The following is a 22,262-nucleotide window of genomic DNA, read 5'->3' as shown; positions in this document are numbered from 1 at the left end:
ACAGAGAGACAATGAGGAAGGGAGGGGAATTCAGGAAGAAAACAGACAACAGATAAAAGACAAAAACAAAAAGATGAGTGTGGTCTGGTGCAGATTAGTTGGGTAAAACAGACCTGATGACCATTCTCTACATCTGTGTCTCTTTTCCTGCCCTGGTAATAGGTTCATCTGTACTGTTTTTTAGATTCCACATATATACGTTAATTTTGAGGCTTCCCTGGTAGCTCCGCAGTAAAGAATCCACCCATAGTGCGGGAGATCTGGGTTCGATTCTTGAGTCAGGAGGATCCCCTGGAGAAGGAAATGGCAACGCACTCTAGTATTCTTGCCTGGGAAATCCCATGGACAGAGGAATCTGGCAGGCTACAATCCATGGAGTTGCAAAGAGTTGGACATGACTGAGCAAATAACACTATATGTGTTAATACACGGTGTTTGTTTTTCTCTTTCTGACTTACTTCACTCTGTATGACAGACCTAGGTCCATCCACATCTCTACAAATGACCCAATTTCATTCTTTTTATGGCTGAGTAATATTCCATTTTATTATGTACTACTTGACATATATAGTAACATGTATAAAATAGATAGCTAGAGGGAAACTGCTCGGTGCTCTCTGATGATCTAGATGGGTGGGAATGAGGAAGGGGAGAGGTCCAAGAGGGAGGGGATGTCTGTACACATACAGCTGATTTACTTTCTTGTACAGCAGAAATTAGCACAACATTGTAAAGCAATTATAATCTAATTTTAAAACTGAAAAACAAAAACCAGAAACCCCAAGTTTATGCAAATATGTTGATAGGCCTGGTATTGACCTCTAGGGCCTGGTTTTGAAATACCCACACCAATACTGAGCAATGTTCCTACAGGAATCTGGAGAATTCCAAGGGTAGGCTTCCAAAGGGAGGCAGGGCTGCCTCTATTAACCACTCTCCCCAAATCAGAATTCACATTTTGTGCCAGAAAAATCCACCCTCTCCTCCCACCCATAGGAGGCCACTCTGTCCCCAGGCCCCTCATTTCACAAGTGCCCAGCTTCATGGAAACCTGTCTGGGAGACACAAAGACAAATACCAAGAACTTAAAGACTTATCAACTAACAGAACTCAGGGCAGAAGAGCAGGGTCAGGACAGTTGGGAACAGGGTGTCGGAATTATTAACACACAGAATTAGTCCCTCCACTGCTTAGCACTAAACCTGCCCTCAGAATGTATATTTTCCTACCATATTTGACACAAAACACCCAATCAATATATATGGTCATATTATTGTACCACACAAGGCTTACGTATGTGTATGCTCAGTCGTGTCCGACTCTTTGAAACCCCATGGACTGTAGCCCTCCAGGCTCCTCTTGTCCATGGAATTTTCCAGGTAAGAATACTGGAGTGGATTGCCATTTCCCACTCCAAGGGATCTTCCCGGCCCAGGGATCAAACCTATGTCTCTTGTGTCTCCTGCTTTGCCAGGCAGATTCTTTACCACTAGCACCACTTGGGAATCTCTACCATACAAGGAATGTTAGCCAATATTTTGTAATAAGTGTAGTGGAGTGCAACTTTTAAAAACTGTAAAATAAAAAATAAAAAATTTTAACAAGGCAAAAACAAACAAACATAACCAACCAAACCCCCCCCCCAAAAAAGCAAAAAGTATGGTTATACTAGAAAATTGGGTAAATAAAAGTCTACCAAGATATCATTTATGTTCAACACAATGAGTAAAATCTAGGAAACCATTATGTATCATATCCATTGCATACCACTTTAGTAAGTAATGCTACCTTACAGGATAGAATATTCCATCATTAATAATTATGTTTTTGAAATGTTTCTATTATGTTACAAAATTGACTACCTTCTTTTAATGAAAAGAAGTACAATAACACTATTTCCAAAATATAGTACTATGTATGTCAAAATGTCATCAGTATGTATACATGGGTGGTGAGATTTGGGGTGAATTTGGTTTTCATCCTTGTACTTTTCTGTAGCCACAATGATCATGTTTTACATTTATACCAAGATAAAAGAAATTAATGTTCTTCTTTTCACCAATAAACCACAGCAGAACTGTGTGAACAAAAAAGAGGAAGAGAAAGTGACCCCATAGTACTTTTCTGACCATCTTTACACAAGTCCTGACAGTTGCGCCATCATCTGAAAATGAGTGACATTTAAACCCAAGTAGGACAGCTACAGGTGACCAGCAAGAACATGATCAGGGCTGGGAACACAGCCCAGCTCCAGCCCCGCCCCCAGCCCCAGCCACCATGCAGCCTTCCAACCAGAGCTCCCGTCTACTCCCTTCCTCCAGGAAGTGCACCCCCATCACCCTACTCAAGAAACCCAGACCTGCTAAGAGAAGAGAGGACACCAGATGGGAAGTCTGCAAGGACACATTCTCATCAGGGGAAACTCTCCCCCGAAGCTGCAAAACTTCAAAGTCAGAGATGAGAGTAGGTGGTGAAAGAGGCTCCTCTGTCAGCTGGGTGAGGTGAAGAAGGCAGGTGGGACTTCAAGTCCTGGAAAACACCTTGAAATCTTTCTTGACAGGGGATCTCCCCTTCACACTGAGGGAAGAAATAAATACAAAAGAAATCTGGGTGGTACCTCTGTCCCCAACACATGCTTTCACACACTGGTGGCTGCAACGATGCTCTCTGTCTTGGTGACGTCCAAGATCACTGTCTGCAGCCTGTCTGATGTCTGGTTCCTCAGCTGCTTGGCCCCCTGCTCCATCAGACACGCAGCCAGGACCCTCAAGCCTCGCAGGTCCAGCTGCCTGGCCAGCTGGTTCCCAAAGCCCGAGTCACAGCCCGTGATGAAGACGAACTTGTCCTGGAGGTGGCTCACCACCTGCTTCTCCTGGTACCAGCGCAGGAGGTAGTACAGGCCCATGAGGACCGCCATGTACAGCCACGTGGCTTTGAAGGGGACAGACACACACAGGCTGAGGTGAAATAGAGTCTGGCTAGTGAACAGACAGGAGGAATTAGGAATATGCATGATGATGCTTGGCCAACCAGATTCCAGGCTGTCTGGCATGGAGTTACCAAGATTTTCTTGTTCACTGTCTTCAGTGAGTATGACTGACTCTGACCTCGATGCATGCTCCTTGGTATGCTTATGTCATTTCTAATAGATGTCATTGCATTTTAAACACAAACTCTTAAGGATGACAATACTTTTCCCAACCTCACTTTCCTAGTCCTCCCTGTTCCCTTGGCCCACCTTCTGCTTTCCACCCCTACCCTTACCCACACAGATTAGAACCCTTACATCCAGATTTCATAATTCACAGCTAAATTCTTTCCTTTTTCGTATTGAAGTCTATGACCTGGGTCTCCCAGATTTAGTGGAGATTCTTACAAGGGAATACACCTTATAAGGGAAGACGTGTGGTTTCGAACCCAGTTCTGCTGCCAACTAGCTATGTGACCTTGGGCAGCTGGCTTAGCCTCTGACCAGGTTTCTTCCTCTGGCTCAGCTCACAGAATTCCCTCCTGAAAGACTCCTCTCTAGGATTAGAAGGAGAAAGCAAAAGGGAATAAGATCTCACCTGGTTCCCTGGACCAGAAAGGTGTTCAGAAGAGCAGTGAGGGTGTCTGAGGCAAAGAGAGGGGACACGAAGGGAATGAGGGGACACAGGCAATGGTGAGACTTCTCCCAGATGCTGGGACGGGTCACACAAAGCTGCTCTAACAGGTGTTCCCCTTTCACTGTGTGAAGATGCCCTGCCCACAGCTCTGGGTACCTGGCTCTGTTGCCCTCTCTCTGCTCTGTGCTCAAACCCTGCCCTGCCCGGCAACACACACAGATTCCAGACCACGCAGACACTAAGAAAAGACTGATTTGAACTGTGACATCATTAACTGGAATGCTAATTTCCCCCCAAGCATGGAGGGCTGCAAAGCCCAATAATTGGGAAGGAATTAGTTCAGTTTGTATGAGGGTGACAGTGGAGAGGAGGAGCCAGAGACTGAAGACAGGACCCGAGACTGGACCCCAGAGCAGCTGTGCATGGAGGGCTTTCTCCATGACGGGGAGGACACCATCCAGGAACGGGGGTGGGATTCCGAGCGGAACAGAGCTAGCGAGGGTAGCGCCTCCGCCCCGGCACCCCTGCAGCCTCTGATGGATGGGGCTGCCGTCCCTGTTCAAGTCACCAACGGGACCCGTTCCACCCTGCAGGGAGAAAGCCAGCACCCTCAGGAGGCCGGTGAGGCACGCTGAGGCTCCCAGGATCTCCAAGAAGAGAGACTTCTTTGTCGATGTGGTTCTCCCTCCACAGTGACTGGCTCCCAAGTTGTAACCCTACAAGAAGCATGCACGGGTGGTTTGTGTTTCAGGAAGTACTAGCAGAAAGCAGAGTCCTAATCAGTCCACCATTCCCTGACTTCTGGAGAGGATTCCCGGAGCTGGGCCAAACCTCTTGAACATCTTTCCCCTCAGGGCTACAACAGTCTTTATCTGAGGGGAAGAGAAATGACAGGCATCAAAAAGTCCCAGGTGAAGGCCGAAGCAATGGTTTAGTGTTACTGAACCTACGGGGACTGTGCTGCTTGTGCTGGGTGCTAGAGAACTGCCGCCTCAGAGCCCTGGAGAGCAAGGGCTGAGGCTCCTCATCTCCTGTTTCCGGAACCTGGCAGTGCCCGGCATCTGACAGAAATGAATGAACCTTTCCTGCGACATCCTCTTCCTCTCTCCTTTTCCCCCTGCATTTCTGACCTTGTCTGACAAGATGAAATCCCCCAAAGCCTCCATCTCCTCATGTTTATTATAAAGGAGGGACTGCGGAAGGCCTCAGCAAATCCTCTCCACTCCAGCTCTCCAGGAGTCTAAGAATCCATATGTTGTCTTCAAAAGTGTGAAACTTTAGGAAGGTCAGGTCTCAGGAAGCACCGGAGAATTTGAGGGGAATTTCTGTCCAGCACACATTAGGTGCTCAAAATGAGTTAGTAGGGGGCTTCCCTGGTGGCTCAGATGATTAAGAATCTGCCCGCAATGCAGGAGACCCGGGTTGGATCCCTGGGTTGGGAAGATCCCCTGGAGAAGGGAATGGCTACCCACTCCAGCATTCTTGCCTGGAGAATTCCATGGACAGAGGAGCCTGGCAGGTTACAATCCATGGGGTCTCAAAGAGTCAGACACGACTGAGCAACTAACACATACACACAAGTTAGTAGAAACTGAATAAATATGCCATCAGCAAGGGATTGTCAGAAAATCTACAGAGACCCCAGGAAGGTGCTTTGGGTCAGGAGGTGGGGGAATCTGAGGGAGGAAAGAAGCAAGGGGCAGGGTGGACAAGTGAAGGAAGGGAATGCTGAGGCATTCCAGGAGGCTGCTGGGCCGGGCTGGTTTCTCTGGAGGTACCCGGGGCCCTGCTGGTCTCGGTCTGTCTCTCCAAGCTTCCTCTTCCTTAGACTAATGTGCATACCCCCACACACATTTTCTTGGGAAACCATGAAAGGAAACGGCTGTCCTTCATCTCGTGGAAGGATAAGGGCTGGGAGCAAAGGCAACTCACTTCCCCTTTCTCACGTCCTTCCACAGATCAAACCACTCTTCTCTCAGCCTCCGTAAAAGGGGCTTCTCCCCGACTCAAGAAATGTCCCAGAACTCCCAAAGGCTGAGTCCCCTCCTTGGAAGTGTCAGCCCTACCCCCACTGTTTTTTATCCTAGGCTTCATCCATGAGAAGCTCTGCTAGGGTCGTCATTTTTAACCTTCTGGACATCACGGACCCCTCTGAGCATCCAAGGAAGGCTCAAAGCCCCATAAAAATGACTTCACACAACAGACAGGGTTTTGTATGTACTTTTCAGTGAGTTCACAGACCATCTAAAGCCATTAGGTGCCAGCATCCAGCTCAAAAATCCTTATAGTAAGAGTTTACTTACTGAACTACTAGCAATGTGACTCGGGCAAGTTGTTTAATCTCTCTGCTTCTGTGTGTCTACATAGAACCCACCTCTTTACATTGTGAGGATTAAATGAAGCAGTTGCAACTGGCAAATGTAAAGCTGGTAGCTGTGAGCTGTAACTGTTACTCATTGAGGGTTCTTGACCTTCTATGTAAGAAACACACTGTCATAGGATAACTAAATAGAAGAGGAAGGTGGTGTTGAGCCAATTTGCTGCTGCTGCTGCTGCTAAGTCGCTTCAGTCGTGTCTGACTCTGTGCGACCCCACAGACGGCAACCCACCAGGCTCCTCTATCCCTGGGATTCTCCAGGCAAGAATACTGGAGTGGGTTGCCATTTCCTTCTCCAGTTGAGCCAATTTAGAGGGGGAAAAAATGGATAGTGTTTTTGGGAATGTGGAGAGGATCTTGGTCAATTCCATTAAAAAGGGATTTTTCCAAGAAGTGGAAAAAGGGGCATGCTTATGCCAGACGCTTTACATATACACTGTTATGTATCTCATACAATAATCCTGCAAGGAAGCACCCTCATCTTCATTTTATACATAAAAATGTAGGCTCAGGAAGATAGAATGACTTGCCCAAAGTCACACAGCTACTTACTGGTGGGACAAGGTGTCAAAGCTAGGTCTGGTCCCCAAGCTAGGATTCTCTCTACCATCTCCAGAATGAGTGAGAAAGCAAGAAGAACCAAGCAGAGCCAGGATCCGGTCACTGGACCGCATCCATCACTGGGGAGCCTGGGGAGCCCCTGATCTGACAAGGGGGAGCCGCTGCAGGCAGACAAAGCAACTTCCAGGCTTAGACTTGGCTTCTGCACTCAGTGGCCTTCAGGAAGCTCAGGTTGGGGAAGGAAGGGCAGTTGCTGCCAAACTCCTCTGCCTTGACCTGTCCACAATCCACCTGCCCTCGCACACGAAGTAGGGTCCTTGGCCACACAGGCCAGGCAAGCAGGGCAATTCCTGGGACAGCTCACACTTGCCCCTTTTTCCAATGTCCAGACACAAGCCCCTGGCCCCCTCCTGACCCTGGGAAGCTGCTTGCCTTTATCTGTGCCTCCGAATAACTCCTTCCTGGTACCTTCCTTCCTTTCTGATTGTTGATTACAATGTCTTGTCTATATACTTTTGAAAAAAAAGAGGGGGAGGAGAGGGGAGGTTGGGAGGAGAGAGAGGAAAGAGTAAATTTCCAGGAATTGTTTGGCTGCTGCTGCTCTTATTGCTTGGAGCAAAGCTGTTTGCTGCCCCCTCCTCCTGCCCAGCTTGTAAAGAAGCCTGGGCTCCTGCCCCTCGCTTTTCCACTCCCTTCCAGTCTCTCTTTCCAGTTGCCAACCTCCTCCCTCCTAAGAAAAACACCCACAAGAAAACTGCCGAGCTATCACTTATTCCTTCCTGAGGGAGCAGCTTTCCCTCTGGCCCTCTGCTAGAAGGAACCACCAGCATTTCCTCTTGCTGAAATTAACACAGTTGGGTGATGGGGGTGGGGGAGGGGACTGGGGAGCAGGTGGAGGTGAGGAACCAAGGGGTGATGTCTCCATGTGGGATGGAAGAGGTCCTTGACAGAAGATTCAGAGACCTGGGAGCAAGCCACTAAAACGCAATCTTGAGAGGAAAGGAAACGACCACGGATCAGAATGTGTGGTCCACATGGAGAGAACAGAAGCCAGAACTAAAGGTCTTTCTGGACGGTGTGCAGTCCAGTGGAGCCTCCATCTGTGTGGGTCAAAGGCAACAAAGAAGGAAGTGAAAATTCTCAGAAGGTTCCTTACTGAAAAGAGGTAGCCCATAGGATAGAAACTGAGATCCTAAAGAGAGAGAGTAGAACTGTCTGGAAAATAAAAGTAAACCTCATTTTAGGGACTTCCCTGGCAGTTCAACGGTTAGAACTGGGCACTTTCACTGCCAGAGCCTGGGTTTTGATCCCTGGTCAGGGAACAAAGATCGCACAAGCCACACAACATGGCAAACACAAACACATCACATTTTATCTGTTTTTTAAATCATTTTGTTCCTCTCTGCCTTTTAAAAAATAATTAATTTATTTACTTATTGCTTCCCAGTTGGTGCCAGTGGTAAAGAATCCAGTTGCTAACGCAGGAGACAGAGAGACTCAGGTTCGATCCCTGAGTCGGGAAGATCTCCTGGAGTAGGAAATAGCAATCCGTTCCAGTTCTCTTGCTTGGAAAATTCCATGGACAGAGGAGCTTGGAGGGCTACAGTCTATGGGGTCACAAAGAGTCGGACATGATGGAGAGAACGTACTTATTCATTTATTTATTTATTTTTGGCTGTGCTGGGTCTTCGCTCCTTCTCTGGCTTTTCTCTAGTTGCAGAGAGCGAGACCTACTCTCTAGTTGCGGTGCACAGACTTCTCACTGCGGTGGCTGGTCTTGTTGCGGAGCCCGGGCTCTAGGACCCCCGGGGTCCAGTAGTTGCGGCTCCTGGGCTCGAGCGCACAGGCTCAATAGTTGTGGCGCATGGGCTTGGTTGCTCCACAGCATGTGGGATCTTGAGAGACCAGTGATCGAACCCACGTTTCCTGCATTGGCGGCAGGCAGGTTCTTTACCACCGAGTACCAGGGAAGCCCCCCAGACGCCACATTTTACATCGTCACAGCTCATCGTGACAGATTTCTGGACCTGGGAGTGATCTGATATGTGAGTGGAGGTGTAACACAGTAAGAAATATATATTTTGGCGGCGGCGGAGGCAGCGGCAGCGGAGGTATGGGATGTGGCCTCAGGAAGTGAATGGTTTTACTCAGAGGGCCTTGCGCAGCCTTTTTCCGCTGTCAAAGCGCTGCTCCATTCTCCCAGGCCATTGCATTCACTTTCGCGGCCTTCTGCTATATGCTGGCTGGCGCTGCTGCTCACCTCCGCGTTCTTCTTCGCCATTTGATTATAGCACTGGATGAGCTGAAGACTGATTACAAGAATCCTACAGACCAGTGAAATACCCTGAATCCTCTCATCCATGCTTACTTTCTTTTTTTTTTTATGCTTTCTTCTGTGTCATGTTTTTTTATGTAGCAGAGTGGTTTACGCTGGGTGTCAATATGCCCCTCTTGGCATATATTTGGAAGTATATGAGTAGACCAGTGATGAGTGGACCAGGACTCTATGATCCTACAGCCATCATGAATGCACATATTCTAGCATATTGTCAGAAAGAAGGATGGTGCAAATCAGCTTTTTATCTTCTAGCCTTTTTTTTACTACCTACATGGCATGATCTATGCTTTGGTGAGCTCTTAGAACAACGCTCAGAAGAATTGGTCCAGTTAAGTGCATGCAAAAAGCCACCAATGAATGGATTCTATCCAGCAAGATCCTGTTTCCAAGAGTGGCCTATGGAATCTGATCAATTACTTTAAAAAATGATTTCTTAGTTTTTAAATGTTTCCACATTTTTTTGCTTTTGGAAAGACTGTTTTCATGTGTTATACTTGGATAAAGAATTTAAATGGAATTACATATAAATTAATATAAAGTGATGCCTCTGGTGTTGACAGGTTGGAACTTGCACTCCTTAAGGAACAGCCATAATCCCTTGAGTGATTGATTGCATTAATTATTGACTGTCCTTAGTCCATTGGAAGCTTTTGTTTATAGGTGTTTATAGGGCTCATTTTGGTTTTATTGAAATGCCATTTAATTAGAAATTAGCTGTAGATATCAGGTGCTTCTGATGAACTGAAAATATGTATCTGACCTGTGGGAAACTTCATGGGTTTCCTTATCTATCATGTAGATGATTATATATGGATGCATTAAAAAAATAATAAGAGTGGGATTTTTTTTCCCGTTGGACTTGAAATACTATCCCTATATATTGCATGAATGAGAGATTTTCTCATATTTCTACCAGCATAATATACTTGCTTTAATTCTTAAGCATAAGTGAACATGATACAAAAATATATGCTGACTTACTTGTGAAGAATGCATTTAAAGCTATTTTAAATATGCTTTAATTTGTGAGACTTTACTTATTAAGAAATTGGTTACTATACTTAATGTTATAATAAAGGTATTCTTAAGAATTTGCAAGTACTTTAGATTTTCAAAACTGAATGAGAGAGAACATTGTATAACCATCCAGCTGTTCCTTTAGTGCAATACAATAAAACTCTGAAATTAAACAAAAAGAAATATATATTTTGTCTCTGCCTCCAGTTCCTCACACAGAGCTCCTAAAACCTTTGTAATTTCCTGAGTGATAAGAGCATCTTACACAGATTTCCCAGATTCCTTGGAAATTCCTGGGTGATAGGAATGTCTTTGTTCTAATGAGGTGACTCCTGGCCATGATAGGAATGTCTTTGTTCTAATGAGGAGACTCCTGGCCAGCTCCTGAATGGCTTCAGGATGGGGGTGGCCACCAGAAAGACCAAGCCTTGATTGGAAGCTTAGAACTTTCAGCCTCACTCCCACCATCCTCTGGAGAGAAGAATGGTGTTGGAGGCTAAATTAATAATCAATCATGTCTATGTAACGATGCCTCCATAAAAATTCCTAAACTATGGGGTTCAGAGAGCTTCCAGTTTGGTGAACAACACATCCGTGTGCCAGGAGGGTGGTGTATTTCAACTCTATGGGGACAGACCTCACCCAATGTACCTCTTTTTCTGGCTCTTCATTTATAGCCTTTACAATAAAACAGTAAACATAAGTAAATATTTTCCTGAGTTTTGTGAGTCAATCTACCAAGTTATGAAAACTGGCAGGAGGGGATTGTGGGAACCCCCAACTTTGTAGTCACTTTGGATAGAAGTGTGGGTACCTAGAGGAACCCATTGCTTGCAACTTAAGTAAGGACAATCTTGTGAGTCCTTAAACCTGTAGTGAAGTGAAGTGAAGTCATTCAATCGTGTCTGACTCTTTGCGACCCCATGGACTGTAGCCTACCAGGCTTCTCCATCCATGGGATTCTCCAGGCAAGAATACTGTGGAGTCTGACACTAACTCCAGGTGGTTGGTGTCAGAATTGACTTAAATTAGAAGGCGATGGCACCCCACTCCAGTACTCTTGCCTGGAAAATCCCATGGACAGAGGAGCCTGGTAGGCTTCAGTCCATGGGGTCGTGAAGAGTCGGACACGACTGAGCGACTTCCCTTTCACTTTTCACTTTCATTCACTGGAGGAGGGAATGGCAACCCACTCCAGTGTTCTTGCCTGGAGAATCCCAGGGACAGGGGAGCCTGGTGGGCTGCCGTCTATGGGGTCGCACAGAGTCGGAAATGACTGAAGTGACTTAGCAGCATTTGATGTCTGGAGAGTTGGAAAACTGGTTGGTGTTGGGGGGAAACTCTACACATTTGGTGTCAAAAATGTCATGAGTAGAGAAAGCTTTAAGAAAACTGAAAATATCTTTTTCCATGGAGATGGTTGGTGGTGACGGTGGCATTAAGTACATGTTAGTGTACAGATGGTCAATAAACACATGAGAAAATGGTCCACGTCACTCATTATTAGAGAAATGCAAATCAAAACTACAATGAGGTATCACCTCACACTGGTCAGAAAACCATCATCCAAAAACCTATAAACAATAAATGTTGGAGAGGATGTGGAAAAAAGGGAACCCTCTTGCACTGTTGGTGGGAATGCAAACTTATGTGGCCACTATGAAGAATGGTATGGAGATTATATTTAAAAACTAGGAATAAAACTACTATATGACCCAACAGTGGTAAAGAATCTGCCTGCCAATGCAGGAGACGCAGGAGATGTGGGTTCAATCCCTGGGTCAGGAAGATCCCCTAGAGGAGGAAATGGCAACCCACACCAAAATTCTTGCCTGGAAAATTCCATGGACAGAGGAGCCTGGTGGGCTGCAGTGCATGGGGTCACAGAGTCAGACACTAAAATCCCACTGTTGGGCATATACTGAGAAAGCCATAATTCCCACTATTGGACATATACAGAGAATACCATAATTCAAAAAGACACATGTATCCCAGAATTCATTGCAGCATTATTTACAGTAGCCAGGACAGGGAAGCAACCAAGATGTCCATCAGCAATGAATGGATAAAGGAGTATTACTTAGCCATAAAAAGGAATGAATTTGAGTCAGTTCTAGTGAGGTGAATGAACCTATAGCCTGTTATACAGAGTGAAATAAGTCAGAAAGAGAAAAATAAATATTGTATATTAATGTATATATATGAAATCTAGAAAAATGGTACTGATGAACCTATTTGCAGGGCAGGAATAGAGATGCAGACACAGAGAATGGACTTCTGGGCACAGCCGGGGGTGGGGGTAGGAGAGGGTAAGATGGATTGAGACAGTAGCATTGAAACGTATACATCACCGTATGTAAAATAGGTAGCCAGCAGAAGCCGCTGTATAACACAGGGAGCTCAACCTGGTGCTCTGTGCCAACCTAGAGGGGTGGGATGAGGTTACGGGGTGGGAGGCATGTTCAAGAGGGAGGAGACGTGTGTGTATTTATGGTGGTGATGGTTGCATTGTCACATTGTGGTCACATTATTGTACAGCAGAAACCAATACAACACTGTAATGCAATTATCTTCCAATTAAAAGTTTTAAAAGAATTTTAAAAAGTGCATGTGAATATACTTAATTCTACTGAACTATATACTTTAAAATAGCCACAGTGGTAAACTTGATGTTATGTTTATTTTACCACAATTAAAAAGGTCAGTTAGCAGACTTAAAAAAAAAAACCCACTCTTTGAATGGATAAACAAAATGCACTATATCCACACAGTGGAATATTACTTAGCCATAAACAGAAATGACGTATAGACACAAGGGACAACACAGATGAATCTCAAAAATGTTACGCTAAGTGATGTAAATCAATGAAGTTAGAACACTCCCTCACACCATACACACACATACACACATACAAAACTCAAAATGGCTTAAAGACAAATATAAGACATGACATCATAAAACTCTTAGAAGAGAACATAGGCAAAACAGTTTCTGACATAAATTATAGCAATGTTTTCTTAGGTCAGTCTCCAATAAACATAGAAATAAAAATAGAATAGAAATAAAAATAAACAAATGGAACCTAATCAAACTTACAAGTTTTGCACAGAAAAGGAAGCCATAAACAAAATGAAAAGATAACCTACTGAATGGGAGAGATTATTTTTGCCAATGATGCAACTAACAGGGCTTAATTTCCAAAATATGCAAACAGCTTGTATAACTCAATAACAAAAAAATCAAAAAATGAGCATAAGACTTAGACATTTCTCCAAAGAAGGCATACAAATGGTTGATAGGAACAGGAAAAGATGCTCAACGTTGCTAATCATCAGAGAAAGGCAAATCAAATCTACAATGAGGTATCACCTCACACCAGTCAGAATGGCTGTTTTTTAAAAGTCTACAAATAATGAATCGTGGAGAGGATGTGGAAAAAAGGAACCCTTCTACACTGTTGGTGGGAAAGTAAATTAGTGCAGCCACTACGGAAAACAGTATGAAGGTTCCCTAAAAAACTAAAATTAGAATTGCCATATGATTCCCTTCTGGGCATATCCAGAGAAAATTCTTTCAAAAAAGATGCATTCACTCCAGTGTTCATAGTGGCACTATCTACAATAGCCAAGACATGGAAGCAACCTAAATGTCCATCAACAGATAAATGGATAAAGAAAATGTGGAATAACTAGTCAACCATAAAAAAAGGAAATAATGCCATTTGCAGCAACATGGATAAATCTAGAGGTCATCATACTAAATGAAGTCAGAGAAAGACAAATACCACATGACATCACTTAGATTGGAATCTAAAATATGATACAAGTAAACTTATTTACAAAGCAGAAACACTCACAGACAGAGAAAACAAATTTATGGTTACCAAAGGGGAAAGGTGGTGGGGGGAATAAATTAGGAGTTTGGGATTAGCAGATACAAACTACCATGTGTAAAATAGATAAGCAATAAGGTCTTACTGTATAGCATAGGAACAATATTCAATATCCTATAATAAAAGCTATAACCACTGGTGGTCCAGTTATGACTCCATGCTTCCATTGCAGGGGGAATGGGCTGGATCCCTGGTCGGGAAACTAAGGTTCTCTGTGCGGCATGGTCCAAACAAACAAAAAAAAGAAAAAAAAAAAAAAATATATATATATATATATAAAACTGAATCACTTTGCTATATACCAGAAACTAACATAACACTGGAAATCACCCATACTTCAATTTTTTTAATCTTTTAATATAATGCTAAGTGAAAAAGAAAAGACACTAAGGTCACACATTGTATGATTCAACTGATATTAATTATCTTTAATACATAAATGGCTTGCCAGGTGGTGCTAGTGGTAAAGAATCCGCCTGACAATGCAGGAGATGCAAGAGGTATGGGTTCGATCCCTGGGTCGGGAAGATCCCCTGCGGGAGGAAATGGCAACCCACTCCAGTACACTTGCCTGGAAAATTCCATGGACAGAGGAGCCTGGTGGGCTACAGACCATGGGATCACCAAGAGCTGGACACGACTGAGCAGCTGGGCACAATACGTAAAGCCAGAGAGACAGAAAGCAGAACAGCGGCTGCCAGGACCGAAGGGAGAGTGGACTTGAGAGTGCAGGCTTAACGGAAGTGACAAAACTTTCTGCTGGGGTGACGGAAATACTTTGGAATTACATAGAGGTAGTGGTTGCACAACAATGTGAATACTAAATGCCACTGAAGTGTACACTTTAAAATATTAATATTGTCATAGGGATTTCACCTCGATTAATTTGTATATGTCCAATCCCCTCCAGCCAACACACCCCTGGCTCCACAAAGCATGGGCCCAGCTCCAGGTGGCTCTGCTCTCACTTCGATGCCGCTGTGTGGCTTGTGTGAGACAGGCAACATCTCTGGATAAGGAAGCCCACCCTCCCTCCCCACAGTGGTTCCTGGGGGATCAAATGACTGAGATGAAAAAGCTCAGCTGACACAAGATGCTCTCCAAGAACACACATCCGGGGCTCCGAGCCTTCCCCTCAGCTTGGAGGGAGAAAGAAGCCTTGGCTGGAGCTTGGGGTCTGGAGAATGCTGTTCACCTCCCCCTCCCCATCCAGGAGTCTCCCTGAAGCTCAGCACAGTCCCCTCCCCATTCAGTCTTCTCTCTCTCTCCAGAATCTCACCTCAGATCACAGAATGAAGACTGGAGGAATGGCAGGGTGGCCATTCAGCAGAAGGGCCAGAGTGATTATATCTGAATAATTTTCAGACTTATTTTCCTACCCCCATCCAGTTCTATTTCAGTAGGAGTCAAGACAGACAGGGGAGAGTGGGATTCCAATCCAGTTTATCAGTGGAAAATATATACATATATAAAGCTTTAGCATGTCACTTTGATGGCTCATTTAATTCTCACAAGCACCCTTATTAGGAGATACGATTGTTGTCCCATTTTGCAGAGGAGAGCACTGAGGCTTAAAGAGGTAAGTTCACCCAGCCACAGGAGTCTGGATTTTAATGTTTGCAGCCTGACTCCTCCCTGTCACCGCCACACTGGAACTTTTGCTGTGACTTCCCCTCTAACTGGATTGGGAGAAGGCAGGAAAAACCCCGACCCTCTCCCACAGAGCCTCAGCCAGTGATACTGCTTCCCGGATGAGAAGGGCGGCCCTGAAGCCTGCAGCAGAGCCAGCTCCGCAGCCACCATCCCTTCAGCCTCCCTGCTGCTCCCCAACGTCCAGACCCACCGGCCCTCCCCAACCGGAGGTGCTCTCGACAGGGAAGCTCAGGTGAGGGTCGCCGTCTCTCAGAGAAGCAGGGCGTGGGGTCTGGAGGTGATTGGTTTTCCTGCATGATCCACAGATGTCCCCAGGGATGAAGCGGAGGGGTGTGTGTGTGGGTGTGTGGGTGTGTGTGTGTGTGTCCCACACGCAAGGCCCAAATAGCGAGACAAAGCAGGAGCCCCTAAGGAAGGCCTGCACAAAAGGGCCAAGCAGTGAAGCTCCAGGAGAGAAGTGGAGATGGAACCCACCCAGGGGGACTGGTCGCCGGGAAGAAAGCGGTTGGGCTCTGGCTTCTCCCACCACGGAGACCCCTTAACAGAATATTTCTGTTCATGGGTCAAAGCCGGCAGTGAGCTGTGTGCTATTTATTTATGGTTCAAATGTTACACTTCCCTTTCTTCCTCTTCAGACTCAGGATCTTTCCCCAAAACCTCCTGGCCCCCGTGGCCTGTGACCTTGGGGACACGAGGCTGCCTTCGAGGCTCCCTTGCTCCTCCAGCCCTCCCTCTCCCCATTAGGCACTTGCCAGTCCTCATGTCGGCCACCTCGGGGCCCAGCGTGGTGCCCACCAGGGACGTGGGAGAGATCTACAACTGGACGGAGCTGCTCCACTTCTTCAACCACACCCTGCCCGAGTGCCACATGGAGCTCAACGAGAACACCAAGCGCGTAGCCCTCTTTGTGCTCTACCTGGCCATCTTCGTGGTCGGGCTGGTGGAGAACCTCCTGGTGATCTGCGTCAACTGGCGGGGCTCGGCCCGCGCGGGGCTGCTGCGTCTCTACGTGCTCAATATGGCCATCGCTGACCTGGGCATCATCCTGTCTCTGCCCGTGTGGATGCTGGAGGCCACGCTGGACTACACCTGGCTCTGGGGCAGCTTCTCCTGCCGCTTCACCCACTATTTCTACTATGCCAACATGTACAGCAGCATCTTCTTCCTGGTGTGCCTCAGCGTGGACCGCTACGTCACCCTCACCAATGCCTCTCCCTCCTGGCAGCGCCACCAGCACCGAGGGCGCCGGGCCGTGTGTGCCGGGGTCTGGGTCCTCTCGGCCCTCATCCCGCTGCCCGAGGTGGTCCACATCCAGCTGGTGGACAGCTTTGAGCCCATGTGCCTCTTCATGGCGCCTTTTGAAACATACAGCACGTGGGCCGTGGTGGTGGCCCTGTCCACCACCGTCCTGGGCTTCCTGCTGCCCTTGCCCCTCATCGCCGTCTTCAACGTGCTGACGGCCCGCCGGCTCCGGCAGACAGGACAGCCCGAGGGCCGGCGCCACTGCCTGCTGGTGTGCGCCTACATAGCCGTCTTTGTCATCTGCTGGCTGCCGTACCACCTGACCCTGCTGCTGCTCACACTCCACGGCACCCACATCTCCCTCCACTGCTACCTGGCCCACCTGCTCTACTTCTTCTACGACATCATTGACTGCTTCTCCATGCTCCACTGTGTTGTCAACCCCATCCTTTATAACTTCCTCAGCCCGAGCTTCCGGGGCCGGCTCCTCAACGCCGTGGTCCATTACCTGCCCAAGGTCCAGGCCAGGGAGGGCAGACATGCCTCCTCCTCCTCCTCCTCCTCCACCCAGCATTCCATCATCATCACCAAGGAGGGCATCCAGCCCCCTGCAGCCGGCCCCCACCACCACCCAAGCCTGAACTTCCAGGCAGCAAACACCCCACCCACCTCCGCTCCCCAGTCTCTTGTAGCCAGCTGAGGAAGGGTCCAGTGTCCTCCACCAGTGAAGCAGAAAGCTGGAAGTAGGTGAGAGATCTGGGCGGGGGGGCGGGGGAGGGGGAGCATGGGAGCAGGTCAGAGCGCTCATGGCCAATATTGAGTATGTCTTCAAATATTGAGGTGGGGATGGGGAGGGAGGCAGGCGGGGGAAGAGAGCAGATCCTGGGCATTGTACTATTTGAAACCATCCCTGTGCTGAAGGGAGAGATGTAGGGGAAAAGGTGAAATAAAGAATAGAGAGAGACACGACTCTGAATCTCTGAACAAGCCTGCACTGCAAGCTGGGATTGGGAATGGAGCTGAGGCCAAAGAGATGCTCAGCAAAAACCACCCCGGCCGGAAAGAGTGAGCTCCACAGGAACCGCACACAACTTTCCTTTTGTGTTTGCGCTTGTTGACCTCCCAGCACATCATGCAGGCTGCAGGGACAAGAGGCCAGAGGCCAAGGAGCCAGGAGGCCTCAGCAGGCTGTTTCCCAGCAGTGCATCCTCAATGCGATGATAAACGGAGCGGGTGGGGACAGCAGGGGCGGGTGAGGCCGAGGTCTGAGACAGGCACCCTGCAGCTGGGCCGCTAGGAGGACTCTCCTCCCCCACCATTCAGGAAAGGGCTTGCTGACACTCTCCTCCTTGTCCATCCTGATCCCCCTCCCCCCACAAGCAGAGGAGCTGCCCCTAAGTCCATGCTGCTCATAGCCCCTCTGCCCCCAGCTCTGGGTCTAGCACGTTTCCAGACTTCTGCCCCCAGTCCCTCCCTTTCTCTCTGGATCCCAGGAAAATAGCAAGGGACAACCATTCCGGGAGTAGACTTCGGGATGGGCAGCAGCTGCACTCTCGGGTGCTCTGCCCGTCTTGCCCCTGCAGAGGGTGGGAAGTGGAAATCCTCCATTCTGTCACAGGGCAGAGGCCTGGTGTCTCCTAAGTCAGTTTTGACCCTCAGACTTCTTTCTTCCTGGCTAAGTCTCCTCATAATTTTCCTGTCCAGCAACTTCTATTCACAGTTGGCCTATAGGCAGGAACGGAAGTCCTCTTGCGAACATGGAGGTCTTCTGGAAAGGGCTCTATATACCAGTTTGGGAAACTAGGACCTTGTCCACGAAGCACTCTGACTGAAGAAAAGCCTCAGAGCAGGCCCTAGCCCACCAGTCCTGAGCCCTCCGCCTCTGCATCCTGCTGGTGGAGAATTGAGGGGCTTGTGGACACAATCACTGAGACCTTCTGTCCTGCTCAAGTGCTCAGTTATGTCTGGAATGTTTAATTTGGAATAGCTACTCACTGACCTGGAGGGCCTCCCCCTCTGCTCTTGGAAATCTGAGATGCATTAAACAGATTCACCAGATGCATTAAACATGTGCTCCAGAACTGTATGAACCCATTTGTCAGGAGCACCAAGGGAAGTCCATTTAACTCCCTCTGCTCACTGGACCCAAACCTGAAAAAGGGTCTTTTTATATAAAGGGTCTTCATGCTACAAACCGCTGCTCAGTAGCACAGAGCTGAAGCCTTTTTCAACTAGGGGAGTCCAGGAACCTAACAATGCAGAGAATGTGTTATAAAGACTTTCCTCCCCTGTGCCCACATAAAAACCCAGCCCAGGTCCAATGCCCTTATCACTGCCGCCCCCAAATCAGGCTCCAGAAGTTCCCTCAAGGAAACCCAGATCTACATCTGTTACATTCTCAGTTACCTGAGGCCACTTTCCCAACATCTTCTTTTCTCACAGACTCCACTTCGGCAACCAGTGATCACTCTGATAGCACAGGTACTTCCTTAGGGCCTGAGAAGCAAGCAAGGGGCTGATGGCAGCAAGGCCCCCAGCTCTGTGTTTGCTGAGCACTGATGGGCGCCAGGTCAAATCCGTGTGCCCTGAGACCAAGGGGACCATGTCCCGTCCTAACTCCAGGTCTGTCTCCTCTCTGTAGGGGAACGTTGGTTACCAACCTCACAAAACTAGGCCAAACCTCTGCCCCATCTCTGAATCTGCCTCTCTCCATTCCGACACACCAAGTCATGTTGAATGGCACCAGCAAGACAATTTGTGACCAACCCTCTGGTCCCACCAGACATTAGTAGAGTCCCACTGCTCTCTCTGGGCCAATAAAAGATTCCCCTTAGAGATGGTCCCTCTGAAAAGGTTGGGTCTTTGAGTTAATTTTCCACTAAAAACAGATCAAGTCAACCCCGGGGAATTCCAGCTACAGGAAAGGAAATGTGCTACCTGAAAGAACTCTGGCATCCGCTGAGCAGAATATTGCTACTGAGAGGGTGATGGCCCAGATACTCTGAACTGTGAGGGATGAGCAGACCACAGTAAATAGGAAAAGAACTACCATTTCAAATTTCCTTTTTTTTTATTCTAAATAAAAACCACACTTTGTGCTGAACAATGGAATATAAAAGAATCAGATGTACAACGATTTTAGACATCTACTATTTGAGAAAAGAAGTTTACAAAATATACAAAACTTTACAGCAATAGATAGTAAACACTTAAATATTAGGAGGTCAGTACTTATTAATTTAACGGAAGGAGTTAAATGTCAACAACTCTTCTCAGTTTCATAAGAGATGTAGCTAGTAGAGGTGGGAGGGGGAGGGTGGACTGGACAGGGGAAGGGTGTTAAAGAAAACATCCAAAGTAAAAGTTTCATTTTCATTCTGATATGAAGTTTACCATGAGTAAGCACATTGAAACAAACGCTGTGTGCCCTGCTTCCTGATTCATTCAGTGCAGGATTTGGGGGAAAGGACACACGAGGATTCCCAGATGGGCAGATTTCTGCACAGTCCACTTCCATGCCAACAAAATCATGTCCGTATATGAAGAAGTGTAAATTCACTTCCAAAGTTGAATAGTCTGGGGGTCGGAGGGTGATAGGGCACAGCAGGTGGTCAGAAGAAGAATATTCACCAGCAGCAAAATCTGACTGGGGAGAAGGTCATTAAACTCAGAGGTTTCCTAGAGACAAAAGGGTACTCATATAGACTAGAAGAATGTCAAAAAGAATTTTTACCTATTTCTTGACTCCCATCCCCACCTCCTTTCTTCCCAACTAGCCATGAACTAGAGACTCCGTGGAGTCTGAAACTTTAGGACCAAACACCAGGGTACAGCAGAGCTTCCCGGCAGGTCCTGTAGCATCAGTGAGTCATGGATGGGCAGAGGAGTGCCACGATACTGATCCCTTCCTCTGGCCACAAGCAGCTGTTTACAGTGTGCCATTAGAATAACAGGGGCTTCCCTGGTGGCTCAGATGGTAGAGAATCTGCCTGCAGTGCAGGAGACCTGGGTTGGATCCCTGGGTCGGGAAGATCCCCATGAGATGGGAATGGCTACCCCACCAAGTATCCTTGCCTGGAGAATTTTATGGACAGAGGAGCCTGGCAGGCTACAGTCCATGGGGTCGCAGAGCCAGAACGACTGAGCGACTAACACAAGAACATTAGAGTACCACCCTTTCCCTTAGGAAACAAGATGAGAATGGCCTTGTGTTTGCTTTAATGCTCTAGTTGCCACAAAATTCTTAACCGTTTTTAAACAAAGGGCTCTATAAATTATGTAGCCAGTCCTGAGTACTGAACAAGAAAAAAAGGTGGGGGATGAAAAAGAAGAGACATTCAAGGATCAAACAGAACGAACCTTGGAACGATACAGCAGAAGACAGTGCTAAACTGGGCTCTAGGGCAGAGGGCAACACGACCCAATGAACAGACAATTGAAAATATTTTAAATTCAGAATAAAATTAATACCTTCCACCAGGTATCCTAGAGTGCCCTTTGCCACAATATAGTTTTTCAAGTAAAAGAGTACAGAAGAGTGGCTGGTGGCAGAGGAAGCAAACATGACTCCAAACAGGAAGGGTTGAGGTGTGAATATGGGGGACACGCGGGGGACAGTGTTTGGTCAATGAGCCTCATGAGCTACTGACCCTGCTACATGTCTGACTGCAGCCAACCAAGCCACCCTGGTCAACCACTTGGCCTCAGGAGGGTCAGCGGGTGCAGTCTTTTAGTGTTAGGGGTAAAGTTTCAAGGATTTGCTTTTTGGTTTACTGGCAAAAAGGGAAAACTTCACAGTTTCAGGTTAAGTATACAGACTACCCAGCATCAGTGATAACCCTCTGTTAAGGAAAAGGGTTTCTCCAGCATACTGATCCATTCTCAGCTACCCAGCTGGCTTCTAGGGAGTAGCCCCACTATCAAATCTGGCCATTCAAAACTCAGTCCTCACCCACAATCTGGGAGAAACGACTCAGGCTTGAAAAGCTGAGAAGATAGCTGACTGTGGTCTTTTACACACTTTCCTTCTGAAACGACTAATGGGAAGAAAGGAAGCAGTCAGTCAGGGATGCAAAGTCTCAGGACTGCTTTCTAACAAGAATGTCCCAAGGGAACATTTAACTCATTGGATTCTGATAGTGAAAGCTGGCCACTTGACAAGTCCCTTCAAGTAATGGTCACCTCACTGGACAGCTATGCACACAAAACTCCAAGGCTTTATCAGTTAGGGCTAGGGGGAGATCTGGGGGCAAGTCCAAAAGGGCCAGGGCTTTGGTTTACTTGTATGTGTTACTATAACTTCCCAACTTCAGGAAGAATGAGAAAATATGCAAACAGGGCCTTCATGTGATCTTATCCCAACCCAGTCCCCAACCTACTCAACCACAGGATGGGAAGGGGATAAAAGGTCCAAGGATTTAACAAGCCTCAACTTTCTAGAATTTACATCCATTCCCTAAAGGGCTCCCTGGGTTTATTCTACAAGAGACTTATCTGGAGAGAAAAGCATTTGCTTGTTTAAAGGCTTGACCTGTTCTCCCCTAGTTCAAGCCCCTGTTCCCCAAATATCTGGCCAG

At 47.1% G+C, this 22,262-nt stretch overlaps 1 protein-coding gene and 1 pseudogene across 1 annotated transcript; both read left to right on the top strand.

Annotated features, from left to right (window-relative positions):
* The first annotated feature begins 4,027 nt into the window (after positions 1 to 4,027).
* On the top strand, positions 4,028 to 9,184 carry LOC138078655 (protein cornichon homolog 1 pseudogene; annotated as a pseudogene).
* A 6,354-nt stretch (positions 9,185 to 15,538) lies between these two features.
* On the top strand, positions 15,539 to 17,434 carry GPR182 (G protein-coupled receptor 182). Its single transcript, XM_068971310.1, has 2 exons — positions 15,539 to 15,676; positions 16,189 to 17,434. The coding sequence occupies exons 1-2, from the start codon at positions 15,543 to 15,545 to the stop codon at positions 17,384 to 17,386; spliced, it is 1,332 nt and encodes a 443-aa protein (XP_068827411.1). The 5' UTR covers positions 15,539 to 15,542; the 3' UTR covers positions 17,387 to 17,434.
* Positions 17,435 to 22,262: the final 4,828 nt, after the last annotated feature.

This window comes from Capricornis sumatraensis, chromosome 4, assembly GCF_032405125.1.
Source record: "Capricornis sumatraensis isolate serow.1 chromosome 4, serow.2, whole genome shotgun sequence".
Classification (NCBI taxonomy): Eukaryota; Metazoa; Chordata; class Mammalia; order Artiodactyla; family Bovidae; genus Capricornis; species Capricornis sumatraensis.
The sequence above is the reverse complement of the archived record's forward strand: the minus strand, read 5'-3'. Positions and strand labels throughout refer to the sequence as shown.

Coding starts and splice junctions, on each gene's coding strand:
- GPR182 (XM_068971310.1), top strand. CDS start 15,543: ATGAGAAGGGCGGCCCTGAAGCCTGCAGCAGAGCCAGCTCCGCAGCCA. Junction 15,677..16,188: donor CTCTCGACAGGGAAGCTCAG/GTGAGGGTCGCC, acceptor TCTCCCCATTAG/GCACTTGCCAGTCCTCATGT.